Source organism: Notolepis coatsorum (assembly GCF_963971535.1).
Source record: "Notolepis coatsorum genome assembly, chromosome: 18".
NCBI classification, from domain to species: Eukaryota; Metazoa; Chordata; class Actinopteri; order Aulopiformes; family Paralepididae; genus Notolepis; species Notolepis coatsorum.
The window spans coordinates 20,443,954-20,461,021 of record NC_140182.1 but is presented as its reverse complement, the minus strand read 5'-3'; the positions used below and the strand labels follow the sequence as shown (position 1 = coordinate 20,461,021).

Here is a 17,068-nt window from a genome sequence, read left to right as displayed (position 1 = left end):
AGTTGTATTAAGTTTAGCAAATAAGGGAACAGATCAATAACATTTCAATGCTGTCAAAAAAGCAATATTTCGATTTTTACATTTTCGGGTTTGGTCACGTCGAGTCACATATAAGCCGCACCGTTATATAAGCCGCAGGGTCGAAAAATGGGGGAAAAAGCCACGGCTTATAGTCCGAAAAGTACGGTACTCCCTTTTCTTGACTCCTTCTGTATCACAAACAGTACTGTATTTGCAAATCTGGTATGTCATAAATGTATAGATGTAGCAGTACTGACTATCTGTATGTCATGTATGTCATATATGTCCTGATGAATTGAAAATGGGGGACCCTGGTGTAAACAAGACGAAAGTCTTTCTCTGGTCTGCATCCCCTTAACAATTGTGTGTATTGAGCTGTACTGTATTGTACCCATTCTGCAATCTGTTAATAAAGTTTTCAATCAATCAATCAATCAATTATAATGAGATTAGTTATTCAATGAGATTAAATTATTTCCATGACGATGATAATGAGATTAGTTATTTCCATGACGATGGTAATGAGGTCAGTTATTAATCACCCCTCTGGAATTACAGTAATATTCACTAAAGAGCTCCTTTTGCACCACCTCATTAACTGGTTTTGTATGTTTTGTTGTGTTGTGTGTGTCTGTGGGAGTGGAGTGGAGTGGGGATAGAGGAGTTGCTACTGCTGGTCACACCTCAGGCTCTGCCAAGAGAGGTCTGGAGAAATCCACAGTATAACATGTTACTAAACAAAATATGTAAACAAAGTGTAATACCAACGGGGCTATTCGACTGACCCAACTCTATCCAAAAGACTAATAGTGGACTAAGGCTTTCTTAAGTTGGGGACGGCCCCACTCAGTTTGGTAGCCTAATGTGAACAGAATTGAGATATAGTTTTCTCTCTCTCTCTCTCTATCTAGGTGGGCTTCAAAGGCTTCCACATATCCAAAGAGAAGCAGGCGACGCACGTTCCTTTCCTGCACGCCGGCCAGGAGTACCAGCTTGCCCATGGCTCCGTGGTCATCGCCGCCGTCATCAGCTGCACCAACAACTGCAACCCATCCGTCATGCTGACCGCAGGTGAGAGGCGGGCTAGTAGAATAATGGAGTTGATGAAATTGGCACTATAGCGTAAAACGCCGATATGTCAGGGGTGCGACTTTGTACACGCGAGAGTCCGATTACCACTCCCAAGGCTCTGCAACTGTCAATCATTCGCAGATTGTGAAATTTATTGGACAGGGTTGTAGCCAATGAGTGTAGCTTTCCAATGATACCCCCAGTCCTTTTGTGCCAATCTGGGATCTAGGTGAACATTTACGAGAGAAAACGGGAAGTGAAAAATACACGGAATGCGTTGCCGTCAATGAGGAAATGGATTGCTGGAGAACTTTATTTTAATACAGTTTACAAAAATCTCTCTAAATCACCCATTTCTGAACGTACTTCTATGCTACCTGTACTACATAAGACTTTAGGCTATGGACCCACTGTGTTTTCCAGCTTATACTTTAAAAAAGAAAATTGGGATATTGCAACTACCGGTACTACAGAAAAACGTGAGTACACAATTACAAGTACAACTCAAGTTCAGCCCTATGTTACTCTATTTCATTAGCACTAAAAGTGATTTTTTTTTTTTTTTTTTTTTTATCCACTTTTTCCTCCCATTTTCTATATTTTCTCCCATCCCAATTTCGTATCATCCAATTCAACCCTCCCCTGTCACGAACGCTGTTTCTTGCCTCCCACAAGCCGGCTGCAATGTGGACTAAGTCATACATAGCACAAGTCCCCTCCGGTACTTGAGGTAACAGCAGTCGCATCTTTTCACCTGCGCAGCTCGATCTCTCAGTGGCGAGGAGTAACGCGTGGGAGGCTCACGCTGCCCCCGACACTTCCTGATTCTACTGCGCAGGCGCACCAACCGACCTGTAGGAGTCGCTGTCCACAACGCCCGATCCCCACCCATCAGTTTCCCACCCCCTAATACGGCCAATGTGTATTAGTATGAACGACCAGCTAAACTGAAAGCAATGTGGAGCGCTGGGCTCGAACAGGCGAGCCCAGCGTCTCTGCATTCGTGGCGAGCGCCTTGCCCACTACGCCACGTAGCCGCCCTACCTACAAGCAATTCTTATATATAAGCATTTCCTCCCTCTCTAAATGATAATGCTTTTGGATGTGGCGTAGAAGGGGCATTCAAATGTTTGAAGATCTGTATGTAGACAAAACATTTAGCCTCCTTTTCCCAACTATCCCTCAAATTCAACCTTCCCCAGCTTTTCCAGCCAGACAGACGTGGGAGACTGAATTATACGTCTCAGGATGAGGAGTGGGATGAGGTTTTAGACAGAATCCATTCATCCTCTCTCTATGCCCGCCACACGCCACAGCCTCATTCATCATATTTACCCGACCAAGGTCAAGTTGTCTAAAATGAAACCTGACATTGTCATGACTGATGCAAGCAGGCCCCAGCATCGCTAATGCATATGTTTTGGCATTGCCTCGCTTTGCTCTCCTTTTGGAAATCCATCTTTAATTCTAGTATCTAAAACACTCTGCACAGACATACGCTGTGTCTCAATTCAGGGGTTGTAGCCTTTAAAGGACCCGGTCTACAAAGGTATGTCCTTCGTAGACTCGCAACTCCAGATGGATAAAGCGATGATTTTAATCCCAGATTACTTCCACTAAGTTTATTAATTTAGCTACTAACTGGGGAGAAATACTAACTGGGGAGAATATAGCCGGATGATCGTTTACGATAGTTAAACCTCACGTTGAACTGAGCGTTAACCCCAGTCCTTTTACAGCCGTTCAATCTCCAAAAACATTGGAGCAAATTTCCAAGCGGCCGTTATTTGGACAAAACTGCTCCAACAGTGCGTGGAGCAGGTTTGTCTTTCAGACATGGATCTCATATTAGTACCAGTTAGTCCCCTCTCCACAGGGAGTCGTTGTTTATGTGCAAATCTGACAAACCTGCTTTCTACTCTGACCAGACACCAGACATTATACTGTGGAGATTTGAACCATCATCGTCTGACTTGAGTATTTTTCTTGATATGTTACTTCCCCTACATGCTCTAATATGACATTGGACCTTTGTTATGTCTCCATTAAAGGGGAATGCAGCTCACTTTATGAATTCACATATCGTTAGCCTCATGCGATAATTGCCTAAGTAATTTTTTGGCCAAATTGAGATTTCTGCCTAACTGTACTCTCCTCACACTGCTACTGTACATCGCCCTGGCTTAGTGCCTATGTCCTCAGCCAATCAGAACGCTTGTTACGTTAAAAAATCCCCATCTGCATAACTCACTCGTGTGACTTGTGCATTTTAACGTTACATACACAGATGGCGATCGCATGACTTAGGCAAGTATAACAACTGCCTTAGTGTATGATATGTACTGTATGTATGTCTGATGAAAAAATGCCTAAGTCACAACATATTTTGTTTAAAAGTCACCTTATTTTGGTTGTTGTTGTGTTTTTGTATTTTTGCAAACTTGTTGATACACCTTGAGGAACTTATTTTCAAAATATAAATGAAAAACTCTTACACATTTGCTGGAAATTTAGTTTTTTTTTCTTTTCCAAAAATCTTGAAAAATGACTTAGGCAATTATCGTATGAGGCTAACGATATGTTCTCCCTGTGCCCCAGGACAGTTCAGTCAGTATGTTCCTCCTGTGCCCCAGGACAGTTCAGTCAGTATGTTCCTCCTGTGCCCCAGGACAGTTCAGTCAGTATGTTCCTCCTGTGCCCCAGGACAGTTCAGTCAGTATGTTCCTCCTGTGCCCCAGGACAGTTCAGTCAGTATGTTCCTCCTGTGCCCCAGGACAGTTCAGTCAGTATGTTCCTCCTGTGCCCCAGGACAGTTCAGTCAGTATGTTCTTCCTGCTGTGCCCCAGGACAGTTCAGTCAGTATGTTCTTCCTGCTGTGCCCCAGGACAGTTCAGTCAGTATGTTCCTCCTGTGCCCCAGGACAGTTCAGTCAGTATGTTCCTCCTGTGCCCCAGGACAGTTCAGTCAGTATGTTCCCCCTGTGCCCCGGGACAGTTCAGTCAGTATGTTCTCCCTGTGCCCCAGGACAGTTCAGTCAGTATGTTCTTCCTGTGCCCCAGGACAGTTCAGTCAGTATGTTCCTCCTGTGCCCCAGGACAGTTCAGTCAGTATGTTCTTCCTGTGCCCCAGGACAGTTTAGTCAGTATGTTCCTCCTGTGCCCCAGGACAGTTCAGTCAGTATGTTCTTCCTGCTGTGCCCCAGGACAGTTCAGTCAGTATGTTCTTCCTGCTGTGCCCCAGGACAGTTCAGTCAGTATGTTCTTCCTGCTGTGCCCCAGGACAGTTCCGTCAGTATGTTCTTCCTGTGCCCCAGGACAGTTCAGTCAGTATTTGTGAACATGCACCACTCTCTCCTAAAGCTAGAAATCATAGACCGAACTCTCCAATCAGTGATGTCCCTGGAATGTAAAATCTGACTTCAACTGGGTGGCCTGCTAATGTTGCTGTTTGTGATTGGCAGGTCTGTTGGCCAAGAAGGCGGTGGAGGCGGGGCTTAGTGTCAAACCTTATATCCAGACCAACCTGGCTCCTGGGAGCGGCATGGTCACACACTACCTCAATACCAGTGGAGTACTACCTTACCTCAGCCAGCTAGGGTAAGTCCACACTACCTCAATACCAGTGGAGTACTACCTTACCTCAGCCAGCTAGGGTAAGTACACACTACCTCAATACCAGTGGAGTACTACCTTACCTCAGCCAGCTAGGGTAAGTACACACTACCTCAATACCAGTGGAGTACTACCTTACCTCAGCCAGCTAGGGTAAAGGCCTCTACATGCTACAGCAACTTCAAAGCAACTGCAACAAAACATCAGCGCGATTTCAACGCGGTTGTTGCAGAGGGTCTTGTAGACTGTGTTGCGAGGATGTTGCGTACATCTCTCTCAAATCTAATCTGAAGAACCTTGCGCTGATGTTGCGTAGCAGTGATTGGTTGGTTAGCGAATGGGGGCGGGGCTGTCATAGAATAATATTGGTCCTGCAGGGAGGCAGGAAGCGTATCCTCCATTGTTGTAGCCAGCAAGCTATGCTATCAATATTAGCTAAATAATTAGCGTCATAGCTGGCCTTTTTCTGAAAACCCAAGCACATATTGTTCCATAGCATACGCCTTCAGTTGATCATGACAAATCCTCTCTTACCTTGACGATTAAAAAGCCTCCATAATTTAGTAAATAAAGCTGTAGCCAGCCAGCTAGCATTGATGCTATACAAAATGCTATCCACATTAGCTACATAGCTAACCAACTAAATACAATGGTATCCTGAGGTAACGTTAAATACAACGTTTGCTAGTCGAAATGACTGGACACACACAGGGACAAGTTAAACATCAATCAATCGGGGGGGGCAGGTGGCGCACAGAGATTACGTTCGTCACCAACACCGAGAGACACTGGATTCGCCTGTTTGAATCCAGCTCCCGGCATTGCTATCAGCTTGGCTGGCCTCTCACACTGATACAATTGGCTGTATCAGGGGGTGGGAAAGCTGAAGGGTGGGTCCTGGGCGTTGTGGACAGCGACCCCTACAGTTCGGTCGGGGCGCCTGCTCAGCAAGGGTTGGAACTAAGGAGAGATAGTGTGGCCTCCCACACGCTACACTCTCCCCGGTGAGAACCTGCGCGGCCAGGTTGGCCTGCCCCAGGCTGCACATGCGTCGGAGGAAAGCATGTGACAGTCTCCGGTCTCCCGGACCAACAGTAGGGGAAAGTACGCAACAACCAGGAAGGGTGGGATGGGAGAAAAATCGAAAAAAAATAAAAAACATCAATCAATTAATTTATTCCAACAGGTAGTTTGAGCTGCATGTGAGCCGAGGTCTTTCTCTCCTCTCCATTGGAAACTAATGACGTTAAGTTAGCTCGAAAAAGCACAGAACCGGCAACCGGCCGACAAAAGTTAAGCTGCTAGCAACAGACACTATAATACTTCCGGTCGGGGGATTTCAAAATAAAAGAGCGACGTCTAAAAGCACCGGAAATACGTTTATTTTGTACATTATCTAACGTTAACACGAACCTAAACTAACTTTAGATTAGTTTAGGTTTGTGTAACGTTAGATATTGTAAAAAATAAACGTATTTACGGTGCTTTTAGACATCGCTCTTTTATTTTGAAACCCCCCGCCCGGAAGTAAAAATTATGCTTATTTTTCTGCTGGTTATCAATGGGTTGGTTGAGAAGGGAAGCGTCATCTATCTAGGGAACCTAGCTACATACGGGGTACAATGTTGCATAGGCTGTGCGTCGATGTTGCAGAAGCATAAAGGCAGACTGTCTGCAACACCGTTGCTTTGTCGATGTTGTGGTGCAGTTGCTTTGAAGTTGCTGTAGCATGTAGAGGCCTTAAGTCCACACTACCTCAATACCAGTAGAATACTACCTGAGCTCAGCCAGCTAGGGTAAGTCCACACTACCTCAATACCAGTAGAGTACTACCTGATAAGTACACACATGATCATATGTGTCAAAATTAAATCGGCAAGTGTTTCATGCAACCACCACAGTGATGGGCGCTCTTTTCCTGCAGGTTTGAGGTGATAGGATATGGCTGTGCCACCTGTGTTGGAAACACAGCACCATTACCAGAAGCTGTCATCGATGCCATCAAACAGGTATTTGTCCACAGGATGTTTTAATACTAGTTTCTGTAGTAGTTGTTCTTTTTCACCGTCTTGTCACCACCTACTTAGTCCCCTCTGCCAGATCGGGATCTGGCTAGTACGTACCTTTGTCCAGGTAAATAAATAATACTAACTGCCTGCTATTGTCAGCTAAATGAATAGCTAACTATTAGATGGCAAAGGCAGATGAGGCCTTAAAGGTGCTATTCGAATATGTGGAGTAATCCTTTTTTTAAGAATTTTTTATATAAATAATATAATAATAAAGGTATTGCCCCCCCCCCCCCCCCCCCCCCCCAAAAAAAGATATTGATTAATATAAAAGAAAATGTTGTTTACATGTTGCAGGCATGTACCCCTCCCTACTTTCCATTTCCCCGTGTGGAATGCACCTGATTGGATAAATGACATGCTGGTGCAGCTCTAGTGTAACATCTAGTGGCCGAATGTTATCTATAGCACCTTTAAATATCCCATATTTTACACTTTTCTTTTCTTTGTGGTTTTAAGTACCACAAACCATGTTTTTTTTCCTCTCACTTACCATTCATGTTGATTGCCACAGGAAACTGTTATCCGTGACGGCTGTGATTTTTAAAATGGCACATTTCTGCTTTTAGCCTTTCGTGTTGCTATGCAAATAAAATCAACATGATCAGTGAGAGAAAAAGGTAAAATTGCCAAACCTTCCGTTTTGCTTTAAACCTGCACTATGCAACTTTTTCAGAGAAAGATATTGCTTCTTTATCTAGCTAAATGGCGGACTTGGGCTGAATAAGAGAGAACCCTCCCAACAGCGATGCATGAAACGCAGTAAAATTGCCCATATTATGAGCTCTCCTGGTTGCGTGTATATTTTACCCAACGGAGTTTCACTTCTGCGTTCGGTTTGCGCGATCTGATTGGCCACTAACGTTTTTTTCAGCGCCAATCGCATTACTCCTAACAATCGCGCCAGCAGGCTGTTACCCTAACCCTAACATTAACCTTAACCAACCAACCCTAACCTTAACCAACTAACCTTAACCAACTTCGAAAGAGTCGCCAAGCTTAACCAGTTTGTTAGGAGTAACGCGATTGGCGCTGAGAGAAACGTCTGTGGCCAATCAGATCGTGCAAACCGAACGTGGAAGTGAAACTCCGTTGGGGAAAATATACAGGCCTCCTGGTTGGGTCCAATCAGTGCCGCAGAATCCATAAAAGCTTAGAGATGGGTTTCTAGACTGACCAATCAAAGCGCTATATAAATGCACCATTTATCATTTACATATCTAGCTTTGGCATGGATTCATTGTATAGATCGCTAGCATGGCTAACAAATGCAAATCTGCCCCATTGTTCTGACCAGGACTACATACCTTTTTGACTTTTGTCTGACAAAACCCATCTATACGGTTTCATTTGTATAACATTGCAATTTACCTAGCAAGTTATCTTGCTTGAAAAAAAAATCTTTTTTGCCATTTTTAAACAAGCTGCAGTCACCTCTCACAACCACAGGGGGCCAGTCCTCCATAGTGTAGCTTTACATTTCAGAAGAAAAACACTGGGTTTCTTACACTGTATAAGATTAGAATACTACTAAAAGGTTTCATATCAGTTTATTCCTAGTTTACAGGAATTCTAACTTCATCCATATACTTTGTTATAGGGGGACCTAGTGGCTTGTGGAGTGTTATCTACCAACAGGCATTTCGAAGGTCGCATATGTGACTGCGTGCGTGCCAACTACCTTGCCTCTCCACCCCTTGTGGTCGCATATGCCATCGCAGGCACTGTGGGTATCGACTTTGAGAAAGACCCTTTGGGTAAGTATAATAGAGATGCCGATCAAGTTTGATACAGAGTCTCGATACCATATTTGTGTTTCCTACATAATACAGCTGCATGGTGCACACTTCAAGTATATTAAAGTTAGTAAAACCAATTCAATGTAGACGAGATATGTTTTGTAATTGAATAGCTTTGCATAAGCCTGCATCACAGCTTTCCCTTCATATATTTTTTACAAAATAGGATTAGAATTTGATTAGGCTTAATATAGGCGAAACAGAATTATTTCAGATCGAATTGGGACATCCCTTAACCTCTTAAGCCTGATCGGCCCGGTACCGGTACGAGATTTATTTCTCGTCATAAATAGATCAATATAGCATATATAGTATAAAGTAATGTTGCGTTTCTTTTTCAAATGTAGCCAAGAGTAAAGACCATAACCCTATCAAAACAGCAGTCAAAGTGTGTATTTTCAGCACTGTTTGTTTACCAATGATTTAAAATGTTATTAGCGAAATATGAGCTTATAAAAAACGGACTATTTAGACGCGAGAAGATGCACTCATGAAATCGTTGTAGTCCTAAGAACGAGAGACCCAGGGCTTTCGATGGACGTCGAAATTTCATAAAACGACACTGCCCATCTCACACCAGCCACCGACAACTGAAGTCCAACAATTTTTCACATCATTTTTCGGACATGATTTTCATAAATACAACGTATATTTTTTCTATACCTTTCTGTTAACGTCTAGAAAAAAAACGCATTGCAATCCGCGTTAATCTAAAATGGCGGAGCTATGGACATTATACAAAAGTAACTGTACTTACAGTAGATTTCATTCACGGTCTTTGCTGCCCTGTATCAGGCGCCTGGTGGTACTAAATCCAGATTTAACTCTGCCATTGGAAAGAGGATATTTGGCCCGATCCATAGATGTATGACTTGGCCATAATGTCATTTATAGGCCTGATATTCTATATTCATATTTCAAATGCCATGTGACCGGATGGCAAAATTCAGTACTGTATCTACAAATCAAATAAAATGTATTTGTAAGGCCCGACAACACACGTTAATGTCCCCATGGGCCGGACACGTCTTCTTTAAACAAGTCAAGAAGAAACATCACAATAAGTCAAGAACAAAACAAGAACACCATAAAGTCAAAAAAAACAATTATAAATGCAAAATAAATAAATGCAACACTCTCAGACATACCCCACACGAAGGTAAGGAAAAACTCACTAAAACCTAGCAAAAGGAAAAAATGCACCACAATGTGGAGAAGAGAAACCTTAGAAGGGACATTCAAGGGGGGATCTCCCTTAGATGTCGGTGATAGTAGTGTTGCAATAAAACAGGTGAACAATTGGTAGGCATGCACTCATGTGTGTAGTGGGATAAGTGCATGTGATACCAACTGAACATTTTGAAAGATTAAAGATAGAGCTGATAGCGATAGCAACTGAACATTTTGAAAGATTAAGATTAAAGATAGAGCTGATAGCGATAGCAACTGAACATTTTTGAAGGATTAAAGATAGCGCTGATAGCGGATCTAGTTGAGGCGAAGGGGCGGCACAGATGGGGTCGCATCCTCCCGGTCTTTATCACAGGACGTCCAACACTCCGGTCATCACTACGAGACTCACAGGGAGACGGGACAGGCGTTAGACAGTTTGCATGATAGTGATGGGCGGACATAGCAATAGATACAAGTGGTAAGCATATGTGAATAGAATAGATATATGTAGTAAGCATATTATGTGAATAGAATAGAAGTACTTAACCCAGCAATGAACGTCTGAACCACGTTGACAGACCACGGACAGAAGACTGTAAGAAGCTGACCCATGGCCTCGTGGTGCACGTAGAACAGTCACTGCAATCTTGGGCAAGACCCCGAGACATCCACCACCTTGGTCAGCACTACGAGACAATGACTCAGAGAGGGGGGGGGGACAGGGGTTAGAGAGTTCCCATGTTTGTAGTGGGCGGAGATGGAGCAATAAATGTAGTGAGCATATGCATACAAAAGCAATTCTCACTTTTGGTCAATGTTAGCATGGTGTTATTCGCCGTCAAAGATGAGGGTGGGGGGGGGGGGGGGACGACGACAAATAATAATAATTTATATTCTCCTTTGGTTCATTACAATTTACTCGAGCATAGTAACCAACACAATATTTAGGACACTGGGAATACATTCCATGAGGTCCATAGATGTCCATAGATGCAAATGGACCTTGTAGAAGTGGAGCAATCTTCCATTTACTTGGGTATGTACTTTTAGGCAAATTTTCTGAAGATATGGGTAGGGCTTAAGAGTTTAAGTATAATCCAATTAGTTTGCTTAATTGTTGTTGACCCACTGAAGTCAATAAAAGAGGATGGGGTTTGAGATGAGTCAATTAAATAGACACAAGTTGAACCGTTGGAAAATAAACTCTAATCGAAGTCTTCAGACACAGAATCATACAAGTCTGCTTTTTTTAACAGCCAATAGGGAGGTGTAGTGGTTACGACGTGCCTTGAATTTGTACAGTCAATCCAAATGATTGAGTGGTAACATTACACACCAACTTAACTGAAAGTACACAACTGCAAGTGCAACTTCAACTATGACTGCACACAACAATTGGGGTGATGGGGAAAGAATTGAATAAATCTAACATCTAAAAACTAATTTACACGGCTATGCTATTGGTTGTTGTCTAAAGGATTTAAATGTATAGACACACGCCTGACATGGTACCATGCTTGCACTGTGAACGGGGCATGAACTGCTTTTTGGTAACGAATGTGTGACGAATCCCTGTCTCCAATAGAAAAAAACGAAAGGCAGGTAGAGGAAGGAAGGTTGATACTGGCAAAAAACAATTTACTGATTTCTACCAACGCATTTCAAACCAAAACAACAATGCCAGGCATATTTAAACAATACAATGTCAAAGAGTGAGCAGTTTTAAGTACCTCAGAGTCTACATATCCGAGGACTTGACATGGACCACACACATTGACAGTGTAGTGAAGAATCCACGGCAACGCCTCTACTTCCTTAGGCGCCTAGGGAAGTTCAAAATGAGTCAGAAGATCCTCAATAACTTCTACTCATGCACAATAGAGAGCATCCTGACTGGTAACATCACCTCCTGGTTTCGGAATAGCACCGCACAAGACCGCAGCAGACTACAGAGAGTGGCCCGTTCAGCCGAGTGCACAATTGGAGGTGGGCTTCCCACTCTCCAGGTTTTTTTTTTTTTTGTATCATCTCTTTTCTCCCTTTTTTCCATTTTTCTCCCATCCCAATGTTAGTCGTTATGCCAATTCCCAATCCCCTTCCTGGTCGTTGCGCACTCTACCCCCTACCGTCGGTTTGGGAGGGCGGAGACTATCACATGATTCCTCCGACACATGTGTAGCCAGCCCACCACTTCTTTTCACCTGGCAGTGCGGACTCTCACTGGGGGAATGTAACGTGTGGAAAGGTCACACTACCTCCCACAGATCCTTCCCTCGCTGTGCAGGCGCCCCGACTGAACTGTAGGAGTCGCTGTTTACAACGACCAGGACCCACCCCACCGGCTTTCCCACCCGCTGACACTGCCAATTGTGTCAGTATTGGACGGTCAACCAAGCCGGAGGTACCGCAGCTGGATTCGATCCCACTGTCTCTGCGGTGGTAGACAGACGCTTAGTCCGCTGCGCTACCCGGCCGCCCCTCCAGGACGTTTATAACAAGAGAATAATCAAAGACTCTAGTCACCAGTAGTTCAACTGCCTCTTTGAACTACTGCGGTCAGGCAAGCGATACCGGAGCCTCATGGCCAGTACAACAAACACTCGCCTTACCACTCACTTTATTCACTTTAGACACTTTAATACACTTTATATCCATCTATTATTAAAGACATTTGCACTACATTCATACTTCATTTGCACCCTACCCCAAGTTTTGTAACTCTGCATTCTACCTCACTGTTACTCATTTTACGCTGTATTGTATATTGTATGTATATGACTTTACCTACTTTTTACTTCTTTATTTTTTTTTACTGTATGTAGCACACTCTCAGGGGCTCATACAGAAACAAGCATTTCATTATAAAGTATTTTCTTCTGACAAATAATAAACAAACATGAACTTTATCCATCGTTCTACTCAATAAATAAATTTTATTAATCAATACTCTGAAAACCCCACCTATTTTGCCCTCTCCTCCGTGATATCTAGTCAGATGTGCTCTGAACCGAGTGGCGAGCGCAGCTCCGATCAGACGGTGTCCTATGTGAAACCCCTGTTCGCTAGCCACAGTCCAAGTCCACCACAATCTGTCCAGTGGCTGGTGGGCATTGATTGCAGTCCCTGATTGTGCCCCATGTCCTCCTGGTCAGGCGTGACGTCGGAGGGGAAGGAGGTGTACCTGCGGGACGTTTGGCCAAGCAGGGAGGAGGTGCAGCAGACTGAGGAGGAGACTGTCATCTCCTCCATCTTCAGCGAGCTCCGGGGGAGGATGGAGGTGAGTAGCGAGCCGTCTCCAAATGGACAGTTTGTTTTACACACGCATGGGTATTCTGATCATTTATTTGGAATGTGGGACTGTATTAAATATAGCTGCCCTTATGTTTGGTGTCATTAAAGGGGCAGTTCAACCCCCACCCCCACATATTACCCCCCCCCCCCCCTTAACCAGAGTAATTTCTATTCATCCAGATAGTTTCCGTGTGATTTGCTTAGTTTTGGAGATATCTGACGTGGAGATATCTGACGTAGAGATATCTGGCGTAATTTCATTGCAATGGTGCTCAATGTCATTTGGCGTGTGGCGCTCAAAGCACCAAAGAAATACATGTGTTAAATGGAGTCATGATTTCTAGACATTAACAAAAGATAATCCACAGACTTTGTTGTGAGCGGTTTCATGTAGGAACTATTTTCTACCGCATACACTCCCCATAATAATGAATGATTTGTTGTTTGTTTTTTATGGTGAATGAGTTATTAGCCATTAGTTGAAAATGCCAAACACCTTATCACAGCAATATTACAAATATGCTTTGGTTTTTAATGAGCATTATATTTAAAGAGGTCAATCGGAGCATGATTGTATTTACTTGTAGAGGGGAAATAGTGTGTGAAACTCTATCTTTACGGAATTTACAGACAGACGCTTAAAGTGATGATCGCTGTTCCTGCTCTCGTTTTCAGAAAGGGAACACATTTTGGAACAACCTTGAATGTCCAGATTCTGTGGTTTTTCCCTGGGATCCCAAGTCCACATACATCCGCTCTCCATCCTTCTTCAACAAATTGGTCAGTCTCACATTTATGACAGTCACAGTATTTGTAGAGGTTGGACCAAGACATTTTTCACTATTTCCTGTTACTGAAATGTTGTTGTTCTTACTGTTGTTAAAGGGAACTTCAAGGTGTTTGATTAAAGGGGACATTATGTGTCTTTTTAACAATTTCATAAAACTCCCTTGAATCTGTGGAACATGCGTGTTAGGTTTTTTGCAGAGAAAGTAATTAAAATCCAATTTAAATATGTATTTTCCAGCACCTCTTTCTTCTCATATTTTATCATGCAGTTTCTGGTGGGTGTAGCAAACACCATTTTAAATAAATGATATTCTTCCCTCCCTGGCTACCCCACACTCAAAATGTTAAAAAGAAAATGACTGCATTAGTCTAGCTCTCGCCCAGAGACGAGGTACATTAGAAAACGTATGTATAAAAAGATACGAGGCGTTTAATGCTACTACAAGATGCCAATAGCTTGGATGTGTCCTTGTTCCCAGGGTAAAGAGGTGCAGCCTCCTCAGGCGATAGAGAATGCCCACGCCTTACTGTTCCTGGGGGACAAGGTGACCACGGACCACATCTCTCCTGCCGGCAGCATCGCCAGGGTCAGCACCGCTGCAAAGTACCTGCTGAGCAAACGGTCAGTCTTACTTTTGTTGTTGTTTTACCTCCATAATATAAATTTTTGTAGATTGTTCTTGTTTTGTGTGTGTGATTGTCGTGACCCACTGGTTGGTCCTAGCAAGGGGCCAGGTGGGTCACAGGATGAAAGCTGATGTTTGGCTCCAATTTCTCTTTTTAAAGACACAGGAGTTGCCCCCTGTCTCTCTCTCTCTCTCTCTCTGTTACACACAAATGCATACACATACCCTTCAACTTTGCACACACATAGCCTTCTATCTACACCATTCCCTTATACTCTGTACATCATATCTATTACTCATATTATGTATATCAATGCTACACTTATTTTTATCTCCTATCATATATAGATACTTTGTTATTGCTGTAACCTAGGTCTCTGTTTCAACATGTCATTCTACAGAGATCTAGGGCAGTGCCCATTACTGTAGCCTAGGTCTCTCTGTGTTGCAACATGTCATTCTGTCAGTAAACTCTTAATCAAAGACTCGCCTTTGTGAATAATATGTTAGAATTATACCATCAGCTGATGAGGTCACAATCAGATTACTGTAGTTTTGTCGACCAAATCCAGCCTAGTGTTTGAGGATGTTTATTGTGGATGTTTTTGCTGTCTGTGTCACATCAGCCTGACGCCGCGGGAGTTCAACTCGTACGGCGCTCGCCGAGGGAACGACGCCGTCATGACCAGGGGCACGTTCGCCAGCATCAAGCTCCAGAACCGCTTCATGGGCAAACCAGGACCCAAGACTCTGCACATTCCATCAGGACAGAGTGTGAGTGAGGCCAGGAAATGTGTCCGTTTGTCTGTCACCTCCACACCATGTTTAGAAAAACCCAAATCCAGCACTTCTATGTATTCATTCATTCATTCATTTTATTTTGTTTCGTACATGGGGGTACAGTTCATCTTTGCACAATATCACCAACATATTTCTTTTTTCTTTTTTAACACTTTGAGTGCCACGCCGGGTTTTCCTTTTTACCCCCTTGATGCCACGGTCCACTTCAATGTTAACGTTAATATCGCCTAATCTATGTTTAAAATTATGGCTATGTGTCTAATCTGCCCGTCGCTTATCAAAGACTACTTTTCCAGTCAGTGCTGTCAAGGCAGATTGGTTTTTTATCGCTTCATTTCCGTTTCAGAGCATTTAGAAAAGCACCCGTTTTGAGATAAAAAACAGTTCATTCTGGACCATTCTATGATAATCGTCTTTTACTGGAATATTCCAGAACGTTGATATTCGTCTGCCTATTTATGAATCGTTTTCAAATAAACGCTAGATGATCAATATTCTACGTGCACGCAAGCACATTCGGGCCGTGCACGGATAATCGCTGTGTTGATTTCCTCTTGGACTTTTACAGTGAAACCGAAAGAGCCCATTTCACAAAACAGCCTATATCTTCATCAACATTTGTCTGATTATCCTAACACTGATAACATAGATTCCTTACCTGACATCAGATGGTATCCAACTGGTATATTCCAATTCCTGATCACCATTCGAAAAAATCGATAAGTGTATGGATCCAACGTGATACAGTAGAACTCCATGATCAGCGGGGCTCAGAGGCTCCAGAATGAACTCTGGTAACCCCGGCTGGATCAGTGGACTGGAAAATGTGGAGTACCGGATTTTTTTTCCCCATCCATTTTCATTGAGTCCATTCCAAAATCCCTTATGTCATCTGGGAGACGATAGGGGGCGCTTTTTTCCACATATGATCGCCGGCGGCGCTCGGGTATACTCGGGTAGGCTCGCGTGATGCAATATGATTTCAGATCGCTAAAAACAAAAAAAATCAGAGAAATCTCGTGAGTGGCTTTCAACATAACTATCGGAAACCCGAGATATCTCGTGTGTGGCAGTGACAGTGTTAACATGATACACCCATGGCTGAAAAGGAGCAGGGTGAAAACGTATGTTTCCTGCCCCCTTCCAAACTTCATATTCATTTTAACTAGTGATGCACCGATGTGAAAATTGTGGCCGATACCGATAACCGATATTAATATTGCTGTTCTGGCCGATACCGATATTTACCGATGTCGATATCTCTGTATAGAAAACACTTTTTTATGATAATCAAATAAAGAGCTATTTTCCAAAACGCATAATTTTTTTTACTTTTGTAACTTATTTTCAGAAATGACTGATATTTTGAAACTATTTAAGGCCAAAACATGTAAAAAGAAGAAAAAAAAAGATTAAAAAAAATGATTTTTTTTCTTTTCTTTTTTTTAATATCGGCCCTATCTTGATATCGGACCGATACCGATGTGTAAAAAAAACGGCCATATCGGCCGATATTATATCGGCGGCCGATATATCGTGCATCACTAATTTTAACATAATGGTCAGCTCAAGTGCACCTTACAGCTTCATACCCTATAATAATAATCATTACCATAGCTATGATAACAATAATAATGATAATATAACCATGAATAATAACAATAATAATATTGCTATAGCTACCAATAAACAAACAAACAAACAAACAAACAAACCTGCGTCACGAACCTCGGATGCATGGAAAAGGGAAAAAAACAAAAAAAAAATTAAATCGGATAGAGAAATGTATACCTGCTGTTCATATGTTCTCATTGTTC

General features: G+C 42.8%; 1 protein-coding gene across 1 annotated transcript in view; it reads left to right on the top strand.

The window, feature by feature from the left end:
- The window catches only part of ireb2 (iron-responsive element binding protein 2), a 58,677-nt gene that overhangs the window by 26,458 nt on the left and 15,151 nt on the right, over positions 1-17,068 (top strand). Inside the window, exons 12-19 of the mRNA XM_084334693.1 lie at positions 933-1,092; positions 4,553-4,688; positions 6,628-6,712; positions 8,373-8,529; positions 12,897-13,021; positions 13,711-13,815; positions 14,304-14,446; positions 15,077-15,224. Of these exons, the coding sequence (XP_084190819.1) occupies positions 933-1,092; positions 4,553-4,688; positions 6,628-6,712; positions 8,373-8,529; positions 12,897-13,021; positions 13,711-13,815; positions 14,304-14,446; positions 15,077-15,224 (1,059 nt within the window). The remainder of the gene's footprint in view (positions 1-932; positions 1,093-4,552; positions 4,689-6,627; positions 6,713-8,372; positions 8,530-12,896; positions 13,022-13,710; positions 13,816-14,303; positions 14,447-15,076; positions 15,225-17,068) is intronic.